General features: G+C 38.2%; 1 protein-coding gene across 4 annotated transcripts in view; it reads right to left on the minus strand.

Annotated features, from left to right (window-relative positions):
• Window positions 1–300: 300 nt before the first annotated feature.
• Window positions 301–27,254, minus strand: part of LOC126190640 (focadhesin) — a 262,444-nt gene continuing 235,490 nt past the window's right edge. For all 4 annotated transcript variants that reach the window (XM_049931059.1, XM_049931061.1, XM_049931060.1 and 1 more), the window contains exons 18-19: window positions 23,621–23,797; window positions 301–546 (exon numbers count right to left, since the gene is read on the minus strand). In XM_049931059.1, the coding sequence (XP_049787016.1) occupies window positions 382–546; window positions 23,621–23,797 (342 nt within the window). In that variant the 3' untranslated portion in view covers window positions 301–381. The remainder of the gene's footprint in view (window positions 547–23,620; window positions 23,798–27,254) is intronic.

Genomic DNA, 27,254 nt, shown 5'->3' on the forward strand with positions numbered 1-27,254 from the left:
AATGTACATGAAAGGGCAAATACCTGAACAGTCTACTTGTGCATTTTCTGTCAACGTCCTAATGAGCCCATATCACAGTTGAAGTGTTGACGTATATGAATGTCCTGAAAGTGTTTCTTTGTTCTTTAGCAGTACTGAATTACAGACTTAGTTCCAATTGTGGTGCTAAGATAACATATCTGCAAATACTACTGCAGGTTGAATTAGAAGGGTATCCGTGGCTGTTAATAGTTTCTAGTAATATATCTTCATAAGATAAGCCAAATAATGATTTGTTTCAAAATCATATAATAAGAATGATGCATTGTTAGCATAATTGTTTTTAATTGCCAAACAAGCTTTGTTACAATAATGTTATGAGCTACACAACTTGTATGTTCACTAAATAAAATTTCTTGGTGATCGAAGATTAACAATTTTCATCCAAACTGTGTTTTCTTTGAAATATTTTGTATGGTGCAAACTTACTAAGCCATCATAAAATACTGCTGCATATAATGGTGATGCTACACTGGACTTGCACATATGAAATAACCATTCTGTCATCTGAAACAAAGAAATTATGAAATATTATATTCTGGGTGTAGGAAGCATCAATAGCGGGGCCAATTAAGGAGAAAGTTTGGGAGGTGGATGTAAGGTTCTGTAGCAGAAAACCAGTCATTACATATGTATGCTGTCAAATCATTTTGATACAGTGATAATTCTTACATAAAGCTTTCCATAAAAAATGTATGACCAAAAACAATTCATGTCAGGAATTTTGCAGTGTCTAACATGTTAGACAAGCTATGAAGTAAACAAGATGATATCTCTCACTCCCCCACAAGACAGCATTCACAACATTGGACCAACAATGGCATTAAATGTCTGCCTCCAAGTGGGGATAGTGCACTGCTCACAAGTTTCAGGAGGTATGTGGGTTGAGTGAAAAGCAGGATATATTAGGATAACCCACCACAAATAGAAAAGTACATTATTCAAATATTTAACATTTACTTCTTTGACTACAAAGCTATCATTGATTTTTTTAATAATAATAATAATAATTGCACTAATAAAATATAAGTTTTCAAGCAAAATAAGCAATATTTCAGAAACGGGAAATAAAATATATGGCTGAACTCAACACTGCTGACAGTGACAGAAAAAATAAAATATCATAGCTTTGGCTTGCTTTTAATTTAACTTTGTTTCTTGTACGTACCTTTTTCAATAATATGCACCAGGTAGCTTTCTTTCCTCCAGACATTTTTGTCAGTTGGTTCGTATTTATAAAAACTTCACAAAAGTGCTGTACATGTGGACACATAACACTACTAATATGGAACAAGAGTACACTAGGAGGCCAAGTGAACACTATGAACCAAGTGTTGCTATCACATTGTCTGGATGGCGCTGTCAGCTACAGAGTGGGAAAAGAGAGAGAGGGGGGGGGGGGATGCACCACAGCAGACAAAGGCTCTTTACTCATGTCATAACAATCCCCCTATTCACACTTTTCACATAGCAGATCTGGGTTCAATTACTGACGTCAGAACCATTTAAATTTACATGACCGTCAATGAAATGGTGTCAAACAAAAATATTTCCATCAAGCTGAGAGTCACAATTAATAGTGAAAACTGACCTGTGTGAAAGTATGACAACAGAAGCAAAAACATTATTGTTAACATGGGTCCACAAATGAGCTGTTTGCAAGGTAATTAGGAATGTGTGGTTATGAGGTGCTGCTGACTTAAGTATGAATTATTCCAGCTAGTACAAATGTACAAACATTTGAAATCTACACTTTTACTCAGTCTCCATCAAATTGGCTTCAAACTTCACCCATGGACTACCTTACCTTGCACAACATTGGGGATTGTGGTACAAACAAAATAGCACACAGGTAAATTTTGCTGCTGATAATACATATATCTAATGTGGCAATATAGTCCAAGATGGATTGGTTGAACACAGTCTGCATCTTGGCCTTCAAGGTCTGCTGACCTCAATCCTCTGGATTTGTTCCGTCTCGGATAACCTCTAAAATTAAGCATGCAGAACTCCCAGTGATGCTTCTGAAGATCTTGCACATTGAACTGTCAATCTAGTGAAGATAAATGAGACAATATGAGTGTGTGTGGAAGAATATGTAACTCGCTCTGGACACTGGGCCAGTATTGCCTTCAAATGTGAGGAAGACACATGCAACATCTCCTTTAACAGGCCTAAGAATACAGTAAATTGTGACATGCTTAAATTTCCTGTTAAGACTGCCCTTGAAATTTGAGCCTAATTAGATGGGGACTTAATTGGAATGTTTACTTTATTGATTTGATACTGAAGTCACTGGCAGCTCTTAACCACACATTTACAATTATATTGCTAAATGCTTGTTTCTGGACCCATGTTTATGTTAGTATACTATCAACCATTTCAGTTCTTGCTACTAATTGCCATAAACCTTGAATTCAAATTTTGCACCTGGGTGCCACTAGTGCCCCAAGTGGCCACTTGTACACCTTGAGCCTTGAACCAGCACTGCATAAAGAGCCCAGACTAACACATAGTATCTGTGGATGGGCACTAACTTTTTCAATATTTACAGGAGCAACAGTCTCAATTATCAGCTGATCTGATGTTATAACATTAACCAACACAGCCTTGCAAATGGCTAAAAGCAAGGGGGAAATACAGTCATTACACTTCCTGAGGACATGGAGCACTAGTGTATGGTTTAATGATGACGGCATCTTCATCGGTGCAACAGTTCCCCATTTGGATATTTGCATGGAGACTACTCAAGGAGAAGTTGTCATCAAGAAAAACAAAACTGGCATTCTATGGGTTCAAGACTGGAATGTTAGATCTCTACTTTAGTAAGTCAGAGAATGTGCAAAGGTTGAAATTAGATGTAGTAGAAATTAGTGAAATGCAGTAACGTGAAGAACAGTACTTCTGATTGAATAAGTAAAAGATAAACAGAAAATATCAACCCTTGGTAACACAGCATTAGGTCTAATAATGAATAAGAAAATAGGAATGCAGGGGAGCTGCTATGAACAGCATAGTGACATACTGAAGGTAAGACAAAATACTAACACCCACCACAGTAGTAAAAATTTATACACCACCAACTATACAGGTGATAAAGAGATTGAAAGAATGTCTTATGAGATAAAATAAATTATTATTCAGATATCATATTTATTGAGATGGGATTATTATTCAGATATCATATTTATTGAGATGGGGGACTAGTATTTGATAGTAGGAACAGAAAGAGAGTGAGAATATGGATTGGGGGGAAGGACTAAAAACTACCTGGTAGAAGGAGAATGTGGACTGGGTAGAGGAATGATAGGAAGTTGCCTGGTAGAATGTAATCACAACTAACACTTGATTTAAAAATAATCAAAAAATGTTGTGCATCAGGGACAGATCTGGAGACCGTGCAAAGTTTCAGGTAGATTACACAATGGTAAAATCAAACAATGGAATAAGGACAATTGTTGAAAGGATGGATTACTTCTCTCCACGAGCAGAGATGTTGAGTCAAGGTAGGTGCAACAAAACGATTGTCTAACAAGTAATGGTAACACAGAGATTCAGAAACCGCATTTTAAAATGCCCAATATTTCCAAAGACTAATGTGACCTTAGTTTATTGCTTAGAAACTGCATAAAAGTATAAAATTAAGGAGAAGAGATCTAAATAAACTGAAAGAACCAGAAGTTATTGAAAGCTTCAAAGGGAGTGTTAAGCAACTGTGGTGTGCGTACTGTAAGACCTTCGGTACACACACCATCATGTTATTTGACTTGTCGCTCTAACGAAGTAGGCGAGTGTCAGCAATATGTCTCGTGGTCTTATCGTGGTGTGTTTATCTTCTGCCGTTAGGTCAGACGATAGAAATGCCACTTGCACGCTTAGAGTAGCAGATTGACGGTGACTAACTTTAAACAGAACTTGATTAATTTTCACACACATTTATTAAAATACTAAAAAGCATAGACATTACGTTACTTGATACTGGATGCTGTTTACAATTGACAATCTGAAGTTCCTTTGGTCTTGGTACGTTAATCTTATTCTCACATATATCTGACAAAGTGTCTATTCATTTATCTTCATGGCTATGTACAGGAATATGGTAATCTTATTAGGCGCAGACTGAAACTTGACTATAGACTGGTACAGACTAATGCAGACTCGTACAGACTGGTGCAGATAAATGCAGACTGACTAATCGGAGGTCTGTACACTCGTTTTAATACCTCGCGCATTCATGTATCACTGCGCGAGTGTGATCCGCGAGGAGAAAAGGTTCTACGGTAGCAGCAATTTCATTGGCTGCGTTACATATTAATACATGGATCGGCGGAAGCAGAATTTGGTCCGTCTCTAAGGCAGCGCCATCTCGTAGTGCCGAGACGGACGAGCACTGCGCCTGCGCTGTTGTGCTTAGCGGGGCGCGCTCTAGTGGGAAAGTTGTGTACGCACTGACTACGCGGAACTACGTACACAACAGCAACAATTGACTGAAATGGGAAAAGAATTACAACAGAAACTGAATGGGTAGCTTTGACCTATGAAATGGATGAAACAGCAGTGGATCACATAGGAAAAAATAAGGCCCATCAGCAATCCTTGGATAACACATGAGATATTGAATTTAAACAATGGAAAATTGCGACATTGCACCTGGATACTGTGCCCCCAGGGGTAGAATCTGTGCCATTGAAGACAGACACCTTCAGTCTACTACACAGTCAACCCTCCTACATAAGAGACATTAACCATTTCCTCTGCCAAGACTCCCTTTACCACATGGCACCCTCCTCGTCACTGTTGATGCCATTACATTATTGTCCCCAATGCCCATGACACTGCTGCAACTGAATGCTACCTTTTTCAATGACCAACAGACTCCAGATCTACTCTCTTTTCTGGTCACCATGACCCATTGTATCCTCATCCACAACTACTCCTTTGAAGGTATCATCTACAAACAAATAACAAATCTGTGGTACAACCATTGGTGCCCACGTGGCATTATCCTATGCCAATTTAGAGGTATCTAGAGGAATCCTTCCTAGCCTCCCTGAACACCGTACCCATCACTTCAGATTCACTGATGACACCATGATCTGGACCGAGTGTGAAGACACCCTATCCATATTCCTCCAGAACCTCAACACTTTCGCCACCATTTGCTTCACCTGGTCCTCCTCAGCCCAATAAGCCACCTTCCTCAATGTCAATCTCCACATTAAGTACCCCCATTCACATCAGAGCTGCCAATGATGACTCCTTTTCAACAACTGTCACACATTCCATACCACTAAGTTTGTTCCACACCCCCTAGCCATGTGTGATCCTTGCCTTCACAGTGATGAGCAGTCCCTCTCCAAATATGCTGAAGATTCTACTGAGGCCTTCACAGACCATAATTACCCTCTGCACCTTGTTCAGAAAAACATATTCATGACCTGTCCCACCAGTCACTTACTGTTCCTCACAAACCCACTGACTGGAGCAATGAATCAATTTCTCCACCAGGTTTCAACTATGTGGAATGAGAAATAGTGTCCCTAATAGTTTCCCCACCCAACCGCCAATGGTATTCCACCCACCACGCATCCTACACAATATTGTTGTCCACTGTTGCTCCTAACCACTTGCCCCATGGCTCACATGCCAGTAAAAGACCTATATGTGAGATGTGTTCCATACATCCTCCTACTGCCAGCTACTCCAGTTATGTTACAGGCATTTCCAGCACCATCAAAGGCAGGACAACCTGTGAAAGTAGCCATGTGGTCTACCATCTTAGCTGCAACCAATGTGTGACATTCTAAGTGGGAATACAATAGACACTGCTGTCTGTTAGCTTGACTGGCCACTGCCATACTGTGGCCAAAGAGGCAAATGGACCACCCAATTGCTGAGCATGCTGCACAACATGGTGGGCTTGACTTCAGAGACTGCTCCACAGCCTGTAATATCTGGATTCTTCCCATCAACACCAGCTTTTCTGAACTGTGCAGATGGAAACTCTCCCTGCAGCCTTTGCCTCTGTGGCCTTCTCTGCTTCCACTCATGCCTCACACATGCCTGCAGATCCCCCGGCACAACTGCATAGTCTTACAGCCACCAATGCTGTCGCTAGCAGCCCACTATTCTGCCCCAACACATCATTAACAAAGGCAGTGATACGCCATCTTCCCCCATCCTACGTGTGTGTGTTTTTCTAAATCTGAAGGAGGACTGTGTCTGATAGTTTAGTCTGCATTTAAATCTATTTTAAATGTTTCTGTCTGCTGCTCAATGCTTCCTCTGTACTGTTGATAAGAAATTTAATTGACAAAAGGAGAAAATACAAATATGAAACAGACAAAAGAAAACACAGATGTAAAAAGAAAAAAAAAGGTGAATGAAATTGCAAATTAGAAAAGCAGGAAGGGTTAGAGGAGAAATGTAAAGACGTAGAATCATGGAAGACTGTGGGAAAAATAGATGATGCCTACAGGGAAACTGAAGTGCCCTTAGGGGAAAATAGAAACACGTGTATAAATATTAAGAGCAAGGGAAGAAGACGACGATGATGATAAGACAGAAAATATGATACTGCAAGAAGAGTTTGACAAAACCATTCCATCTAATATAAGATACATGTAACAGACAAATGTCTCCATACTTCTGAAATAATTTAATAATACCATTTCCAAATAAGGCAGGTGCTGACAGCCGTGAATGTGACGGAGCCATAGGTTTAATAAGTTATGGTTGCAAAACAATGATAAATTATTTACAGAAAAATGGAAAAATTGGTATAGGATAAACATGGGGAAAATCAGTATGGGTGCTGGAGAAATGTAAGATTATGCAAGGCAATACTGACCCTACCAATAAGACCTGTCTTAGAAGACATGCTGAAGAAAGGATAACTTACATCTATAGCATTTGAAGATTTCTGTGTCCTCCAGAGATACAAGACATGGCATGCATGGAAATGCCAGCCTCCAGAGAGAAGCCACATAGTTACGATCAGATGTCACAAAGGGTGAACACAATATGGATTATGTTATGTTTCGGTCTAATGTCACACAAGTAGTTCACAATTGGACATCCAACTGCCAAATGTGAATATAAGCAGACACACGGCTCCATTTAGTCAGTGTGCATCAACATAGTATCAGAACTTACCTGAGGTCGCCGCCAAGAAGAGCCGACTTGACATTACAAAATTCAATCTGTACATTGAGTAAGCGATGAAGGAAGCTACGGAAAATTGTGGATAGGAGATTAAAGTTCAAGGAGAACAAATTAAAACTTTGAGGTTTGCTGATGGCATAGTAAATCTGTCAGAGACAGCAAAGGTTGGCAGTCCAGTTGAATGTAATGAAATGTACCCAAATTATATCAGGTGAGGTTAGGGAATTAAATCAGGAGATAGGCCTAAAAATATTAGATTAGTTAAGTTAACTGTCCAGCAAAATAATGGATGATGTCTGAAGTAGATACAATGTGAACTGCAGATTGGAATAGGAAAAAAAGCATTTCTCAGAAAAGAGGAATTTTTAACACGAAATATTTAAGTTTTATGTGTAGCTCTGTACTGAAGTAAAACATGGATTATGAAAAGTTAAGATGAATATCTAAGCTTTTGAAATGTGATGCTACAGGAGAATGCTGAAGATTTGTTGGGTAGATTGGATAACTAATGTACTGAATCAAATTAGAAAAGAAGAAATTTATGCCACAAATTAACAAAAAGATGGCATCAGTTGACAGGACACGTGCTGAGGCATAAAAAAATCATAAATTTGGTAATGGGGGGAAGTTTGGGTTGTTAAAAACTGTAGAGAGAGCTCAGGACTTGACTACAGTGAGGAGATTCAAATGTATGTAGGCTGCAGAGTTTAAGAGGCTTGCACAGGAAAGAATATATTGGAGTCCTTAACCACAGTAACAAAAACACATTTTGAAACCCAAGTTAACAAGAACTGCATGGTTTTAACCTTCTGAAATACCTAATTCATTCAAAAATCGACAGTAAGAAAAAAGTATCTCGTAAATGAGTCTACAATCACATGGAGATCCAAAACACTCCTACATACTGGGGGACAACAAACACAGGTATGAACAGAAAAAACTATTGTAAACACTAGATTTCAGGACATCATGAAACAACAATTAACAACAAAATTCTAGCAACACTAAAAATTCAAAATCTGAAGACATAAAAAAGGCAATCTGAAAAGCACAAAAAAGAAAACATAAATAAAAAATAAAAGCTTACACAACACAAAATGGCTAGTTACAAAAAAGGAAATGAAAACACAAAAGGTTCTGTAACATAACAAAAATAAAATGAAAACAAACATAAAGAAACGGAAAACAATGGAGAGAAAAGGAAATGGCTGCATATGTGAAAAGGCATGACCTGAAATGAAGCTCATATCATAAAGTATAGGTTTTTGATACCCTTATAACAAACACATCTATGTTGATGCAGTATTCCTCCTCAAACCATTTCTTGCCATATGGTTCATATCACTTTGACTGCCACCACCACAAAACTAGTACAACAGGGCTTCTTCCTAATGCCAAATCCAGACATTCTTCATTGAATGTATTTAGCATGTGCTTGATTTCAATTAGTCACGTGGCTTTAACAATAATCACTCACCATTGTTTACTTCATTTTTGTCCCATTTCCATCAGCTGTCATTTTATATTTATTTATTTCTTGTTTTGAAGGCCACTTTCATACTTCATTTCCTTGCCTTATTTTTTTCTTTCTGTACTTTTCATTCTATTATTGGTCTGCTATTCTTTTGTCAGCATCCCTCTCTACCATATCAGATTTACAAATTTTGTCTGTTGTTGACATTTCTTTGTTGATTTCTGCCTTGTGCAACCTTGCTATATTTCCCTTGACTTATCACCCCAAATGAGTTCCCTAATGAACGTACCTTATTAGTGAACAAATGTATTATATTAGGAACAATTCCAGGATTTGGAATGTAAGCAATGCAAGCATGAAATTTTGGTGGACTGGGAAAATAATCTCGCTGGTTAGTCGGACTATTTCCGAACACAAGATCACACTGAAATGGATAGGAATTACCTGGTTGTAATGGATAATGATGAGTCAAGGTTCGATTCATTTATAGATGAAACACTTTCCCAAAATCCTCCATATAAAACAAAGTCGGCCACTCACCTTCCCTACTACCAACCTGACGTGCTTGTTCTGTTTCATTTCAGTTTGCAGTAGTACAGCTAAATCTTTAATCCATGTATCTGTGTCAAGCAGCACACCACTAATGCTGTATTCAAACATTACAGGATTTTTTTCCCCATTCATCTGCATTTACTTAAATTTTTCTACATTTAGAGCAAGCTGTCATTCACCATACCAACTAGAAATTTTGTCTAAGTCCTTCTACAGTCAATCAATGACAACACCTTCCTGTCCACCACAGTGTCATTAGCAAACAGTTGCAAAGTGTTGTTCAGCCCTTGTATCTGATGAACACTTGCCATTGAGACACAGTACTGGGTTCTATCACTTAAAAGGTCTTCGAGCCACTTGCATATATGGGAACTTAATCCATATGCTCAGACCTTCAGCAGCAGTCTGCAGTGGATCATCTCATCATAAACGTTTGGAAAATCTACGAATATGGAGTTGTTAAGAGTGGTCCCAAAGTGTGATAGGACCACTTCTATTCTCTGTGTTATAAATGATTTGACACAGTATCAATGTGCGACTGTTTGCTGATGATACTGTGGTGTACCAGAAGATGTTGTCATTGGATGACTGTAAGAGGATACAGGATGAGTGAGACAAGATTTCTACCTGGTGTGATGAATGGCAGCTTGCTCTAAACACAAAAAAATGTAAGTTAATGCAAGTGAGTAGGAAAAACAATCATGCAATGTTCGAAAACAGCATTGGTAGTGTGCTGCTTGGCCCAGCCACAGCAATTAAATATCTAGGTATAATGGTGCAAACTGATGTGAAATGGAACAAGCATGTAAGAGTGGTAGTTGAGAAAGCAAATGGTAACTTCAGGTTTTTGGGTGAATTTTAGGAAAATGTAGCTCATCTATAACAGAGACCACATATAGAATGCTAATGCAATCTGTTCTTGAGTATTGCTCGAGTATTTTGAACCCCTACCAGGTCAGATTAAAGGAAGACATCAAAGCGATGAATAGATGAGCTGCTGGATTTGTTACCATTAGGTCTGAGCAACATGCAGAAATCCCTGGTGGGAAGATGATATTCTTTTTATGAAACACTGTTGATAAAATTCATCAAACTGGCATTTGAAGCTGACTGCAAAGCAATTCTACTGCTGCCACCATAAATTCTGTGTAAGGACCAGGAAAATAAGAAAAGAGAAATTAGAGTTTGTATGGAGGCATATAGACAGTTGTTTATCCCTCGCTCTATTTTTTATGAGTGGAACAGGAAAGGAAACGACTAGTGGTGGTACAAGGTACTTTCTGCCATGCACCATACAGTGGTTTGCAGAGGCTGCATGCAGATATATAATTACAGACACTTGCTGTCACCCTGCATTGTAGTATAATGTAGTGTAGGTTTAGGACTTTTATACTATAAGCTGTTTTGCTGTTTGCTTCTGTTGTTAATAATCCTTTGCTATCACAACTGTCACTCCATCAAAGTTGACAATAAAATATCAAATTACAAAAATTACACTACAGGGTCATTAACCACAGAAGAAATAAAAGGCAACAGTCAGTGCAAGTGAACAATGAAAGGTCAGATCTAATGAAAAGTAAGAGAGGAATTCCACAGGGCTCTGTTCTTGGACCCTTCCTCTTTATTATCTATGTTAATGACTTTTCAAACTATGTAGCCTGCAAAAATGTTTTATATGCTGATCTCCACAGGTGAGAGTATGCAAGAGGTGGTAAACAAAAATAATGAAATTTTTGAAACATGCGGGGTGTGGTGTAATGCTAAAGAGTTATGTACAAACAACACAAAAATAGAGGAAATTTATTTTAATCTGAAGGTACGGAAAGCAGAGTCACAGTGTCAAACTACTGGGACCAAAAATTTACTAAATACTCTCATGGGATGACCATATAAGCTACCTGACAGGCAAACTTGCATGCGTAATATTCCTGCTGTATAAACTAAGATATTCTGTCAGTAAAAGGCTATTGGTGCTTTGCTACTATGCATTCTTTCAGTCACAGCTACAATATGGGATTCTGTTATGGGGTAATTCACCAGGCACAAACTGTGTATTCAAATGGCAAAAAAAGCAATTAGATGTTTACAAGGATGGGGTCCTAGAGAAAGCTGTAAGGAGCACTTCAGTATATTAAACATAATGACACTCCCAAGACGCTATATGTATCACTGCTTAATATATGTAAAAGAAAATATACAACAATTTACACAGAGAATGAATTCACATCTGCACAGCACTCGAAACAACTGCTTGCTTGCCGGCCAGAGTGGCCGTGCGGTTCTAGGCGCTACAGTCTGGAACCGAGCGACCGCTACGGCCGCAGGTTCAAATCCTGCCTTGGGCATGGATGTGTGTGGTGTCCTTAGGTTAGTTAGGTTTAATTAGTTCTAAGTTCTAGGCGACTGATAACCTCAGAAGTTAAGTCGCATAGTGCTCGGAGCCATTTGAACTGCTTGCTTGATATACCGTATTCTAGACTGTTACTGACACACAACAGTTACAAACACCTAAGTCTAAAGTTATGTAATAAATTGCCACAATCCGTCAAAACCCTCACCCACTTTAAATTTAAGGAGGTATTAGACACATGGCTCAAAAATAAAGCATATTACTCAATTGAAGAATATCTTGGAAGTAATTTGAAAGGAATGTATAAACAATGAAATAATGTAACTATCATCAACTAAATGTGTAAAACTATAATTAATTCTTTAATGTAAACTATATAATGATTATTGCTGAAATTGTCTGATTATTAAGAAGTTTATATATTTATATGTATTTATGTATATGTAAAATGATGATGTGAGTAAAATGTTCAAATTACTAACTACTAAAAAGATGTATGTATATGTGTGTACAATGTAAAAAATAGTAACAACTATAATTTTATGAAATATGTAAAATGTATTTTGACGAAGCCAACTGTGTGGTAAACATGCTGAACAGATAATAAACAAACATATGAACATGTGAATAATTCACTCTTTTGGTAGCAAATCCAATGCATTTTTAGCCACGACACTGCATGTTTTATGGTATCAGTTTTGCTTTTGATACTTGATTACAATTTTCCCACAGACGGGAAGTCACTGTTTGTCATTACATGAAAGGGATTTTTATTTTCGTTGGCTTGTCAATAACATTGTACCAATCACTGGGACAAAACATGTATTGGGTATTGCTGCAATTTTCTAGTTAGGCAAAATCACTATCATTGGGAGGATAGGAATGATCACTTTTCATTAAATTTTGGTCCATGATTTCAGTCTTATTCTTTCACTTAAAACTAATTACATTAATGTCATGGCTATTTTCCAGTTCCTGTTCTCTTCATAATCATGTTTTGCAGATGGAGCTGTTGTTTTGATGTGTCTGACCAAAGAGGCACCAATTTTTTGGGAACCTTAAGATCCAGTCATTTCATCTCAGCAGTACATGAATCCTGCTTTTGGTAACAGCTCATACAACACAAACTGTAAATATATAAACTACATTCATAATATTTACTTGGCCTGCGAGTCTAGGCAAGGATAGAAACTTTTTGAAATAAAAACTTTTTGAAATAAAAACCAGGGCATAGTGAGAGCTACTATAAAGTGATTTTTCAGTGTCTACTTTAATGGGCTCCCGAGTTTTTTCAGCCCTAGGCACAGATTGCACAGGCATTTTTTAACAAAACTTTTGTGCAATAAATAATGTAATAAAAATTGAACAGTGTTGTGGTATATGATGTGGCTACACAGTACTGAAATTAACACACAATGATGGACAGGTGCATCCACAAGGTCATGACATGGCCTTGAATCATTTCTTGCTACCAAAAGAAGCTAGTGGTACCTTCCATACGTGCTACAAATGAAACTATATTAACAACACATTGTGTACCCAGTGTGTTTCCAAACTTGTGTTGGTTACAACATTGTGGTATTTAACATAGGGGATAGCCAGGTGTCTGTGTTAAGAAAACATTGTGTTATCTTTTATAAAATTATTATGTTACAAATGCCCATGAAGCCTTATCCTTACGTAGATGAGGTTTGTGGTGCTGCTGAAGCTGAGCCTTTTCTTGCTCATCTGTTGACTGCCTGAGTTTATCAGCAAAAGTGTCATATTGTACACAAGTGTCTTGGTGAGGAGTGTGGAAATGCAAGTGGAACTCGTTAAAAGTTCTAAAATAGATGTTTTCTGCAACTGGCTCTTTTCCTTAATTTTCAACATGTTCTTTATACAAATGATACAGAAGTCAAATATTCAAATATTCTGGTATCTCATGATTCTGTTGTGGGGTATAGTATAGCATGTTTGATAAAAGGGGGATTGTCATCTAGAAGCTCTATAAGTCTTACCTTTAGTATGGCGTGAGGCAGACTACCATCAGAGATTTTGAAATAGTTCCCAGAAGCATTTTTTGCATAATTTTCACTTTTTTCATCGGCGGTCACATGAAAAAATGTCAGCAGCAGTTCAGTGTTTTTTTTTTTTTTTTTACTGCTGTTTGTTGGTTAATACAATGTAGTGTTTTCTGTTTTACCAGGCTACATAACAATGTAGAATTTATTGACAGCTGTTATGTCTATGAAGTTATGCTTTGTATTGGTAAAAACATCTAAACACAATAAACTATTATTTTTACTATAAAGCAATAAGCTAACAAGAAAGCAAAACCATTGACCAGCAACGAATGACTCCACTTTTTTTTCTTTTTGCCCAAAAACAACTGAGGTCATAAGCACCTATGTCATAACCTTAGAATGCCAAGAAGTAAAAGCAACTATATGCTAAGCCCAATGGACAGAAAGAAAGAGAGCTAAATACAAGGTTGTCCTCTTGGATAAATGTCTGCAAAATACACCACAGAGGCAGCAGAGATCCCTAACCAATGATTAAATGTCCTTCGCCATGTTGCTATGGCAGATCAAAAGAAAAACGCAACTGATAGTCCACGCTTTGTTTGTTAAAACAGCTGATAACCTGGATGGCAAACATACACAGAAATGTAAGCATTTTAAAAGAGCATTGGGTCAGGAAATCGTGAACTGTCAAAGGTTGATGACAATGAATACAAGGTGGTTGGAGATCACCACTTAACAAAGGGCAATGGCTAAAAAGACAGTACCCAACACCCAACTAAAATTATCTCCTCATGATGAGAGGGCCGAGAGGAGGTTGGCCAAGCTGTTTGGAGAGGTTTAATTCTCCAGATCTTGCTTCCATGAAGGGGAGACCAGTGGTGATGCCAAAGAGACACCATCTGCTGACAGGCGGCAACAAGGAAATCATCCAAAGGAATGGAAGAGCTAGCAGGCCGAGGCAGAAGGACTGCAGCCTTGTCAGCAGCAACAGCAGCCTCATTTCCTGTCAGATCAGTGTGACCTGGAACCCACATGAACAACATGGTGACTTCCTCAACAGCAAACAAGTGGAAGCTTTTGTGGACCCGCTGCACTGAGGAATGGACTGTGTACAGCACACAGAGGCTCTGAAGGGCAGTGAGAGAATCGGAGCATATGACACAATTAAAAAGCCTGTGTCACAAGACATACTGGGTGGCTTGATATAGAGCAGAGAGTTCTGCTTTAAAGATCGAGCACAGTTCTGGAAGCCGATACTAAAAATGGTCGGTGACAATGATGAAGGCACACCCAACACCACAGTCGGCCTTAGAGCCATCAGTGTACACAAAGGTGCTATCACTAAATTGCATGTGAAGGTACAGAAATTTACAGCAATAGATCAAATCCAGAGTAGTGTTCTTGGAAAGTGAATGAAGTCCACGATGAACACAAGTTACTGCACAAAACTGACTTTTCTGACAGAAAATCCTGAATCCAGCTGCACAATTGAAACAATTCATCACAGGCACACAATTTGATTAGATGTTGCTCGAGTGGAATGACATTAAAACCCTACGGAAATCTTGAAATCCCTGACAGTGGAACTCATTACTTCATATGAATAAAGAGTTAGCTGTGTTTTCGTTAAACAATATTTCCTAAATTAATGTTGCCAATAGACTGTTTCTGTGAGGTAACTTATAATTATGGAACATAGTACATGATCCAAAGTCCTACTGTAAATTGGCGTCAGTGACATGGCTCTGTAATTCAGTGAGTTATTCCTGTTTCCTTTTTGAGGGTTGGTGTGACCTGTTCAACTATTCAGTTTTCAGGTACAGATCTTTCATTGAGCTAATATGTAAGCATACTCTGAAAGGAACTTAATTGGTATACAATTGCTTCACTACACTGAGTATATCTGGTTCCAAGTTACTCATGTTGGCAGCTGTTCTTGATTCAAATCCTGGAATACTTACTTTGTCTTCTTTGGTGGAGAAATTTTAAAAACCATGCTTTACTGGCACTTTCTATGGTAACATTAGCATTGCTATGATGCACTGAGGGTACTGATTGTGTCTTGCATTCTTTTAAATTTGGCAGGTTTTTTTCCATTGCTTCTGCAACAATGTTCTGACCTGTTTTGGGTACCATGTTCTGTATCTTATTTATTCATTTGGAATAAACCTCTGAAATACCACTGACACAAATTCTCTGAATTTAAGCCACATTTGGTCTAAGATTAAATAGTCTGTTTGGTAGGGGTGGGAGGACTGTCTCTTAGAAAGGTGTAAAAGTGAATTTCTACCTGCTTTTTTTTTTAATAGATATATTTTGCACTTATTTTTGGTTGAAGCAAGTCTCCTGACAATGACCTTGTAGTCACTAATACTTGTGTCTCTGCAGATCCATCATGGATATCGGACAGTGGTAGGTCAGATATTTACCAAAGAAAAATCACCAAACAACCATATATTTTCAGAAGTTGTTATTTTATTTAAATTACCAGTTTTGGTATCTCATTAATTTCATCTTCAGGCCCCTATGCACTCCATGTATAGAGAATCAGATACATTGATGTATTCATAACTGGAGGCACAAATACCTGGATTCTGTGAATATTTTGTGGAGTCTGTACTTCCGAGATTCGACAACTCATTTTCTGCATACAGTCTTTGCAATCATATTACAGTCTTTTTGAATGTCCACCACTCACAGCGGCACAAATGAACAATAGAATCTGTCACGTCATTTAGCATCTCTATGGAAATGGATCCAGATGCAATACAGATTGCTGATCCAAGCTCATCAACTGTGTTAGTGAGACGGTTCTGGTATGCAGTGTCTTTTGATATGCCCCTCAAAAAGTAATCACAAGAAGTCAGATCGAGCGGATATGGAGGTCAACCCATCACTGAGCCAGTCAATTTTCAATATTCCAATGCAACAACTCCATTCCTGAAGTATTCATCAAGAAAGTGAGACACCTGTTGTGTGTGATATGGTTGGTTGGTAGATTTCGGGGAGGGAATCAAACTGCGAGGTCATCGGTCCCATCGGATTAGGGAAGGATGGGGAAGGAAGTCAGACAGGCCCTTTCAAAGGAATCATCCTGACATTTGCCGGGAGCGATTTAGGAAAATCACAGAAAACCTAAATCAGGATGGCCGGATGTGGGTTTGAATTGTCGTTGTCCTGAATGTGAGTCCAGTGTGCTCACCACTATGTCACCTTGCTTGGTGTGAGGTGGTCTGGCCCCATTTTGCATGAACTACTCAGCACCTGGTTGATCTTCCAATGACAGCTATGTAACAACAAACTGTTCCGAAATTGCAATGTAACATTCACTACTGATTGTTTCTTTCGTGAAAAAGGGCCAAAAACGTCTCTGCTGCATACTGCAGCCCAAGCAGTAACTTTGGGAGAATACAGTGATTTTGAATCTAACAAATGGGGATTTTTGGAACTCCAAAATGCCCAATTTTGTTTATTCCTGTCTCCTTTCAGAGTGCTTTATCTGTGAACCAGATGCAGCAAACACAAATCCTTCATTATCAGTCACTGTGATAATCTAGTTTGCAAAGTCAGCCCTCTGTCACACAGCTCGTACTGGTATAATCTTGTGGCTTTGGATTTTTGATGTAAAACATGCGTAGGCTCTGACTCAGTATTTGCTGTCTGCTAGAATGCATCAAATTAGTCTCTGTTGCAATTCTTCATACCGATTTGCTCAAATTTTACTGAATAATTTCAGAAATTGTGGTTGTCATTTTCATGAGAAATACAGTTTGTCTGGGGTCAACATTTCCCACTAGGTCATCAGCTCAGCTACTTGTCCATTTTAATTTGGTATTCCAGTACCAGAAAAACACGTTGTTCAACAGAATATATAATTTCAACCTCTTCCTTTGGTATGCTAACCTCCTTTCATGTTTCAACAGTGGAACTTACCACTCTGAGCAGCAGCACATAATTTATAGGCACTATGAATTGTTTTTTGAACTATTAAGAAACATATGCATAAAATTCTTACAGCTTTCACAATAAACATATGTTTGTTGCACTCACCTATTGATCTTAGTTTTAAAGATGTTTAATTCTGAAATCAGGAATTCATCAGCTGGACTCCTTGGAAGAGTAATAAATAGACAATCAGGGGCAAGTGCAGGCTAATGTGTGTGTGTTGTATACACATCACTTTAACATTGTCAGTGTCAATGAGTTTATTAATATTACCCAAGAACTAACTGGCACTGATGACAATGACAGCAAAGTGAATAAAAAAGATATTTTGCTTTCTACAAGAATAATATCTCAAAATATTCAGAATATAGGTAATGAAGTGAGCTGTGACATTGTGCCTACGGTAAAGTAAGATATTGATCAGAATTATTATCTTACTATCTTACAGTCAAATATAGTATTACTAAAGATCCTGAAGACATGTGGGAACTGAGAAACAATGTACTGCTCACAACAAAGTTTAAAGATTTTATAAAATGAAATACACATATTCTTATGGAGTTATATGCCACACTGTCAGAGATAGATACACAGTAACTCTTCTGGAATTAAGAAAGTCACATCTGCAATGGATCAAGGGCTGAACAAAAAGAAAACTTTTCGACATCACACGTCTGACAAGTGCAGTGCACTGCACTGCATAAACACCGCATTAATGTACATGTTGAATGAAAAGTTCCTTAGTGGAGAGTGCCTAAAATTCGTAACTTCATCCGTAAAATATGTAAAACTGTACAAAATACGAAAATATCTGTATTGGTGGTAGGATTAAAAAGAAAATTACATCAACATGCTAAAACTATATGGAACAGCATCTGCATGATGTTGAAATCATTTCATTAACACAAATGTGACAATTAGGATTTGCTACTGGAGAAAAACAAACTGGGGATGATATCTTCATATCAGTTTGATGTAATGTATTGCATAATTGATTTTCTGGAATGTTTTAAAGGAGCCATAAATGACCTGGATGGTGAAACAAAACTGACCCTACCTTTTGTAGTGCTGTGGGCATTTAGGTTACCAGACTCACACTAAAGTGAAGATAACAATGCAGTAACAAAATTGCTGAAAGGATGTGCAGAAACCTTCCTAAAATAGTACATCATTAATGAACTACAAGACTTTCATAATATGGCTAAATTTTTCATCCATGTTTCAACAAAGTGCTGTAACTGAGTTAAGAGATGGAAGGGGAGGGGTGGGGTGGGGTGGGGGGTGGAGGAGGTGGATAACATACTTATTATCAGAAGCTAGATAGCATAGTTGCGGAAAAACAGAAACAATATTACATGCCCTCTCCTTTAAAGAAATTCCAGAGCTGGTGTTCATCAACTTCTAAGGTTGATGGGTTGATTTGGAGGAGGGGACCAAACAGCGAGGTCATCAGTCCCATGAGATTAGGGAAGGAAATCCGCTGTGCCCTTCAAAGGAACCATCCCGGAATTTGCCTGAAGTGATTTAGGGGCATCACAGAAAACCTAAATCAGGATGGCTGGACGCAGGTTTGAACCGTCATCCTCCCGACTGCGAGTCCAGTGTGCTAACCACTGCACCACTTCGCTCGGTCATCAACTTCTAAATATAAAGATGAACTCCAGAGCTATCTGAACATGCATGGTTGAAGTAATGACACTCTGAATGTGTTATCTTGGTGGAAGGCCAATCCCCATGCCTTCCCCAAACTCTTCACAATTGTGAAATAAGCCCAAAGTACTCCTGCCGATAGACTGTAAGCGAAAGAAATTTTAGCAAGCTAGTCAAGAAACTGCTACTGCACTGATCCATATTGCATTAATCACATTTTATGAAAGCAGCAATTTCTTAAGAGATGGAATAGAAATAATTTGCATAAATAGCAACTGCTTACATAATATACAAGTAATAAACTATTCTATTTTATATTTCAAATATTTTTAATATTAAACTTTATATCACATTTATATATCTTAAAGAATATTATTTCTTTCACTGAATGGTCATGAAATTATTTCATAAACTGAATATGGTTATAGCACTCAAAGATTTTGCTTCTAGACATATGCTCGTCAAACAAAAAGAGCATGCTAAACATACAAAATGACCCATATATATGTGAACAATACTTGCTATCAAATAATCTGCACACCCTAATTTTAAGGGAGGAAAAAAAGAAATACTGGTTTAATTTGTATTTTATTTACAAAAGATATTATAATGTAATGATTCTATTTGCCATCACTTTTATCATCATCACTAGAGGAAGAATCATTGTTGTCATTCCATTTTCCCATAGCACATTATCTTCAGTTCTGTCCAGTGTATTTATAATACCACATTATTTTAACTCTTTTTCTCTAGTGGTAGCAGAATGGAGACCCGGGCACATTTCACCCACTCACAAATCTGGCATATAACTGGCCACTTGGTTTCTCCACTCAGCATGAACTTGTAGTTTTCATCTGTCACCCATTGTATATACTACGGTTTAAATGCAGCTTTAAATGACCAATTTAAACAAACATCAAGTGGTTGCAAGATTAATCTTAGACCTACAGGGATAATGATCAAGTCAGTTTTTCTGTATGTAACGTGTCTTACATTTTCTCAATTATATGTCCATAGAAGCTGTCCAGGACCAACAAGTTATATAAATTCAGTAACCCACTGGGTTGACGTTGCCCAACGTGCATTACCCAGTCAACCACAAGATTCACTCTCACCAATATGTCTTTCACTAATATTTTCAGAATAGTTTCCCTTTTAAACATCACGTAAGGTAGTAGCATTTGTCCATCACCAGTTACAAACAATATTACTGTACACTTTTCCTTCTCATTTTTGCCAGTTTGTATCATGATGCTGGATTCTCCTTTCCTGACTTCTGATCCATGTTACCAATTTGCGATAATATACAGGAATGTTCGCAGCACAAATTTATGATGCACCAATGAAAATTCACTACTTTTTCCTTTAAATCACCTGGAAGCCATTGAGAGGTGGTAATGTTCCTCTGGAAGCTCGATCCATTTTGACTGAAAAATCTTGATAGCCAACACTGGCTAGCTTTGGAACCAGCAATACCCAGTTCTTTGGCTAAAACCAATGCTTTGAGTTGGCACATTTCACTAGTCATCACGCATCCATACTGTCACTTTTCATCTACATAATCACATAGCATTTTATCGAGGTCCAGCTGCTTCAATTTTTGGCCATGAAAAGCCCAGTGATCATTCATTTCTTGAAGCCGCATTTTAGTTTTTTTTTTTGCTAGTCATGAATACAACCCTCCCTCATATTTTACTTTCTTCCTGTTGCATGATTTCCAATGTTCTCTGCTTCTTCAATAATTTAAAGTTTTTCTTTAGCTGTGTTCAAGTGATAAAAATTCTTGCAGCCAAAATTAACAAGTTAACACATGGTTAATACTTAACTTGTAATGTGCTACTGATGCATCACAGACTGAGCCCACAATAGTGCTATACTATAACAGGATTCGCTGTTGGAGGTGCAGCTTTTATGGATTTGTGGAATGAGTCAAGTTATATACAATGCTGTGCAAAACATAAAGACAAAAATAATTGTTGCATGATGTTTCACCATCAAATAATATAGCCTGATGAAACTTCGACCTTGCAGAGGAAGAACTGCTACAGTAGTGTACAGAAGGTAATTGAATGAAATGCGCAATGTGCGAATGGAAATGACACTTTTATTCAAAGACAATAATTACACTGAAATAACTATGATTAATCATGGTCCAATGACTACAGTGTAATTACTATCCTTCAAGAAAAGTGTCATTTCTTTTCATCTCATTGTTTATTTCTTTCAGTTACCTTTTGTTCTATACTGTAGCAGTTCTTTCTATGTGTGGTATAAGTTTCCTCATGCTATATTACTTGGCAGTAACACATCATGTCAAAATTACGTTCATCCTTAAGTTTTGCACAGCAGTTAATTAACACGAAGAAAGAAGCCACTGCTGGCTACTTCAGTAAACTTTAATGACAACAAATTCACTAACGACGGGAGACAGCTACAGTGAAAAAAGCCACCATTCCTTTTATTATAGTATGCTGTTATTGTTTTCCATTTCTATTTGAAACAAAGCATTAACTTTACAAGACAACTTTCACCTATCTGTATAGAGACAATGTCAAGATCCGTTCAACACAAACATTGTGTAACAGTTACATCTATGAACCCAAATATTCTGATGAATTGTAGAAGAAGTGACAAATGAAGTATTCTTTTCCACTGCATTCGAAAGAAACTGTCACAGACAAAATGACTGTGACTAACACCCACGACATGAGATGCAAATAAACTTTACACATTGGTTTCAGTCGTCATAACTTTTTATTCAAGTACAAAAGTCTTCAATAACCTGTACACATGCAACAGAAACCTACATCTGAAAACAGAGAAAATGTAAAACATAAGAAATAAACTAAAATTATATTCAAGTATCCATGTTTTTGTTAATCATCTTTCTATGTGGATTCTAGTCTGTCAAATCCCATTTACTATGTGGGAATAACAGTCCTCATAAAATTAATTTGTTCTTACAACACAAAGATTGCTGTCTTCTTTTGACAAGTGTACATATGCAAAGGACAACTGCAGATATTTACAATATAAAGCCGTTCATATTACTTTTCAAAGAAAAAAATAAAAATAAAATCCATTACACTATGTATTTCATTATTCTTCAGCACCAATTGTATGTTCATCTTCTGTTAGTTAGTAACATTTGTCAGTTCTTGCTAGCAGCCCTAATATTTAGAAAATCACTATTCTTTCAACAAGACTTCTCTTATGGGAACAAAACACCACATGGAGCAAGATCAGGGCTACAGGATGTGCTACAGAATTTTGAAGATCGCTGCAGCTAAACAGTCATTAGAGATATTTGACCAATACACAGAAGTTTTCTCATTTTGTAGGAACTATCTATCTCATCTCTATCTCACATGGATGGTTCTAGGTGCCTCTATGACATCAACATACTGGAGTTATAGACTGTCAATTTCCAAATATCTACTTCTTACTTGGCGACTTGATGGAAATACTGAATTAATAAATCTAGGAATTATTGCATATAACAGTGTTTTAGTTCTGTAGCAAAATGAGGGATTTTTTGTTTTTCTTAATGTTCCTGTATCATAGGGTATGGTACTCATAACAAATTTTCTCACTTTAATGTAGTTTAGCAGAATGGCATAAATTGTAGGGCCAGAAAGACACAAGTATTTTTCTATTTAGTAGTATGACACATACCAGTCTTCCTCAAACAATTTTTGTAGCACAGCACCATTCTTTCAGTGACCACTGATCGATGATCTAAGAATAGTGCACCTTCAAGACTAAAGTTACCTCTCTTAAGCAGTTGAACATGACATGGCATTGGAAACAGTCTTCTCCAAACACTGGAGAAATTTCCACAAAATGTAAACACACAGCCCATTGGTAAGAAGAACTCAGCTGCTTGCCTTTTGTTTTTCTTTCTCTCCAGTAGCTATTGTAAAAAGTAATAAGTACCTGGGCTCTTGACTACAGGACAGTATGAACATACATAGAATATCTGGCCCGAGTGAATCAAATTACCTTGTTTAATATCACAGACAGACTAAAATTAATAATAGTTGAAGAAAATTTAGCCAAATCAGCTCACTAAATCTTCTATTCAATAATATATTTTCCCAACTGACCATGTGTTTTGGGTCTTTCCTGTGCATATAGTGAGGGCAATGAAATGACATGAAGCTAGTGTCAGATTTGTTGTGAGGAGCAGTATTCTTTACCTTATTTCAGTCAATCCACATTTCTGAAGATTTCTTGGCGCATAAAGTGAGATGAAAGAAGATAAAGAAGTTCAAAAATACATTAGCTGCAACAATATGCAAAACATTATCTACCAAAATTATTCCTGCATCAACCAGGATCCCCAGATATCCATTACAAGCAGAAAAGTCATTTAGAATAACTGACAAAAATATTGTTTCATTTCTAAGGAGACTTATATATGTACTGTTGTTACTTTACCTGTGGCAAAATATCTTTCCATCTCTCCATTGATAAGAGACATGGAAGCGCTGTTGGGAATAATTGCAGTCTATATTCTCTGTTGCTGGCAATAAGTTCCAGTGAGGGCAAAAAGCAATAATTACCACACATTACAATCACAGTGAGAATCAAAACATCCCACCACAGTATCACAGCCTGAAAAGAAATTAGATTTTACTAGGTTACATCACAAAGGATATCAAAGACCTGTAAACATACGAAACAACAATATGGTAAAAAGATATCCCTACACAAACAAGCCCTAACAAAAGTACCTTGTTCTTAATGTCAGGAGTTCATGGTTTTTGCTATTTGATGATCACCATAGTTACTGGTGCTGTTGCTCAAATATTCTTGGATGGATGTAGCTGCAGTACCCAAAATTCAATCACTGATAAAATAAAATCTACTAATGTACATATTCCCTTTCAATCTCACTTGGTTTCACCCAGTTGTTGACAGTCAAGAAAACAAAATTTGAAATTGGAAACATATCCCTTTCAGAACAATAATAATAGTATTTGGCTCAATGGCTGGATTTGTGTCTTTCAATTGGATGCCACTTCAGTGACTTGTGTGTCTCCAATGTACCCTGGTAACTCTACTGGGGAAAGAGGGACCTACAGTTTAAGGTGGGATTCAAACCCTGTGCCATTTCTGGCACCTCTTCACATCAATAAGAGGTGAAGATTATATTAAATGGAGACCGAAGATTTCTGTAGTCCAGCTAGGATTTGTTATCATGACCTCTCAGTTACCAGTCACATGTTTCACTTACACTATGTGATCAAAAGTATCCAGACACCCACCAAAACATACATTTTTCATATTATGTGCATTGTGCTGCCACCTACTGCCAGGTACTTTATCAGCGACCTCAGTAGTCATTAGACATCATGAGAGAGCAGAATGGGGTGATCCGCGGAAGTAATGGACTTCGAACGTGGTCAGGTGAGTGGGTGTCACTTGTGTCATACATCTGTATGCGAGATTTCCACGCTCCTAAACATCCCTAGGTCCACTGTTTCCAATGTGATCGTGAAGTGAAAACAGGCAGGGAAACATACAGCACAAAAGCGTACAGTTCAATCTCGTCTGTTGACTGACAGACACCACCGACTGTTGAAGAGGGTCGTAATGTGTAATAGACAGACATCTATCCAGACCATCACACAGGAATTCCAAACTGCATGAGGCTCCGCTGCAAGCACTATGACAGTTAGGCGGGAGGTGAGAAAACTTGGATTTCATGGTTGAGCAGCTGCTCATAAGCCACACATCATGCCGATAAATGCCAAACGATACCTCGCTTGGTGTAAGGAGCATAAACATTGGACAATTGAACAGTGGAAAAATGCTGTGTGGAGTGACGAATCACAGTACACAAGGTGGCAATCCGATGGCAGAGTGTGAGTATGGTGAATGCCCGGTGAACGTCATGTGCCAGCGTGTAGTGCCAACAGTAAAATTCAGAGGCAGTGGTGTAGTATTTTTCATGGAGGGGGCTTGCTCACCTTGCTGTTTTGCATGGCACTATCACAGCACAGGCCTACACTGATGTTTATTGCACCTTCTTGCTTTCCACTGTTGAAGAGCTATTAGGGGATGACGATTGCATCTTTCAACATGATCGAGCACCTGTTCATAATGCACAGCCTGTGGCTAAGTGGTTACACAACAATATCCCTGTAATGGACTGGCCTGCACAGAGTCCTCACTTGAATCCTATAGAGCACTCCTGATGAAACCCTTGTCCCCAGTGAACATCATCATCATCATCATCATCATCATCATCATCATCATCATCATCATCAAGGACAACGTACTGGGCTCTATAACTTAAGAAGTCTTTGAGACACTCATATATCTGTTAACTTATTGCATATGCTCATATCTTCTATAACAGCCTGCAACAGGACATCATGTCAAACACTTTCCAGAAAACCAGAAATATGGTATCCATTTGTTGGCCTTCATCCGTAGTCCGCACTACATCATGTGAGAAAAGGTTAAGCTGAGCTTTCGAAAACCATACCGATTCATGGATATAAGCTTCTTGGTCTTGAGAAAATTTATTGCATTCAAACTGAGAATATGTTCAAGGGTTCTGCAGCAAACCTCTGTTAGTGATACTAGTCTGTAATTTCACAAGTCTGTTCTTTCGCTACTCATTTCCGGGAGATTTTTGGAGTATATCTAAGTGTGCATATGTCGTCCAGTCTCATTAATGTGACCATTGCCTACATTCGACATCAATGTTCTATAACCATTCACAGATGGCAGGTGTCAGCACTAGCAGTGGAAGGCATATAAAGCGCGTCAGGGGGATACAGAAATCAGCGCAGTCATTGTCATAATGCAGAAACAGAGCAATTTATCTGTCTTCCAAAAAGGCATGATCATTGGCTTTTGGGCCAAGGATGGAAGCATTTCTGAAGTTTGTAAACTGTTTGTGTGTTGTCATATACCATGCATGGCAAAATGGCACTATCCAAGTCTGGCACCAGCCAGTTGTGGTGCACCATGAACCACAGAAGACAGGGCTGAGCGACGGCTGCAGAGATATCTAGGGACGAATAGACATGCAACTGTTCAGCATCTGACTATCCAGGTGAACCAAGGGACTATCAACAGTGTCGCCTCCATGACCATTCACAAAAAATGGCTGCTTAAGGGCCTCCACAGCAGGCACGTGGTTCATGCACCCATGCTGGCTGCTGTTCATTGGCTATTAAGGCTGAAATTTGCTTGCCAGTACCACATCTGGATGTTCAATGAATGGCTACAGGTGGTCTTTTTAGACTAATCACAGTTTATGCTACACTGCATAGATGGCAGTCAGCATTTACGGTGTGAAACATCTGAAAAGCAAACACTCTGCAGCAGTCATCAGAAAGATCCAGGCTGGAGGGCATTTCTTGGATGATCTCACCATTCTGAAAGGCACAGTGGATCAACACAAGCATATATATGTATCCTTGGGGACCATGTCCAACCATAACACCAGTTTGTTTCTCCTTGGCAATATCAGCAGGACAATGCAACTTGTCACACATCTTGCAGTATACTTATGCGGTTTGAAGAGCAAGAGGATGAGTTTAATGTACTTCCCTGGACACCAAACTCCCTGGATTTGAACACAATCAAGAATCTGTGGGATCACTCTGATTGGGCTGTTTGCACCATGGATCCTCAACTGAGAAACCTAGGTGCAGCTGGCCGCGGCACTGGAGTCAATCTGGCTCCACAGCCCTGTCGGTGCCTTCCCAAACCACCTAGACTTTCTCTCTGTGTGTCTTGCAGTAGTCCTGGCCATTCAGGCTTTTGGTTGTTGGTTACATTAAGATGACTGGACAGTGTAGAAAGTATAAGGTTGTGGGAAACCTCTTAACTTGTGTTTCATACTTGCAATGGTATATTTTGCTGATTTAACAGAGCAATCTGCCACTGCCAATCTCATCCTTAGCTTATGCATGTTGTTGAGTGGGAAAGAACTAATAAATCAGGTAAGAAGGCTAGGAGAGAGTTTCTGCTAGAAGCAGAAGATAAGCAGTTGTTAGCATCTCACTGAGACAGTGAATGGGCATCACTTAGTTCCAGTACGATAGATGTA

This window comes from Schistocerca cancellata, chromosome 6 (genome assembly GCF_023864275.1).
Source record: "Schistocerca cancellata isolate TAMUIC-IGC-003103 chromosome 6, iqSchCanc2.1, whole genome shotgun sequence".
Taxonomy (NCBI): Eukaryota; Metazoa; Arthropoda; class Insecta; order Orthoptera; family Acrididae; genus Schistocerca; species Schistocerca cancellata.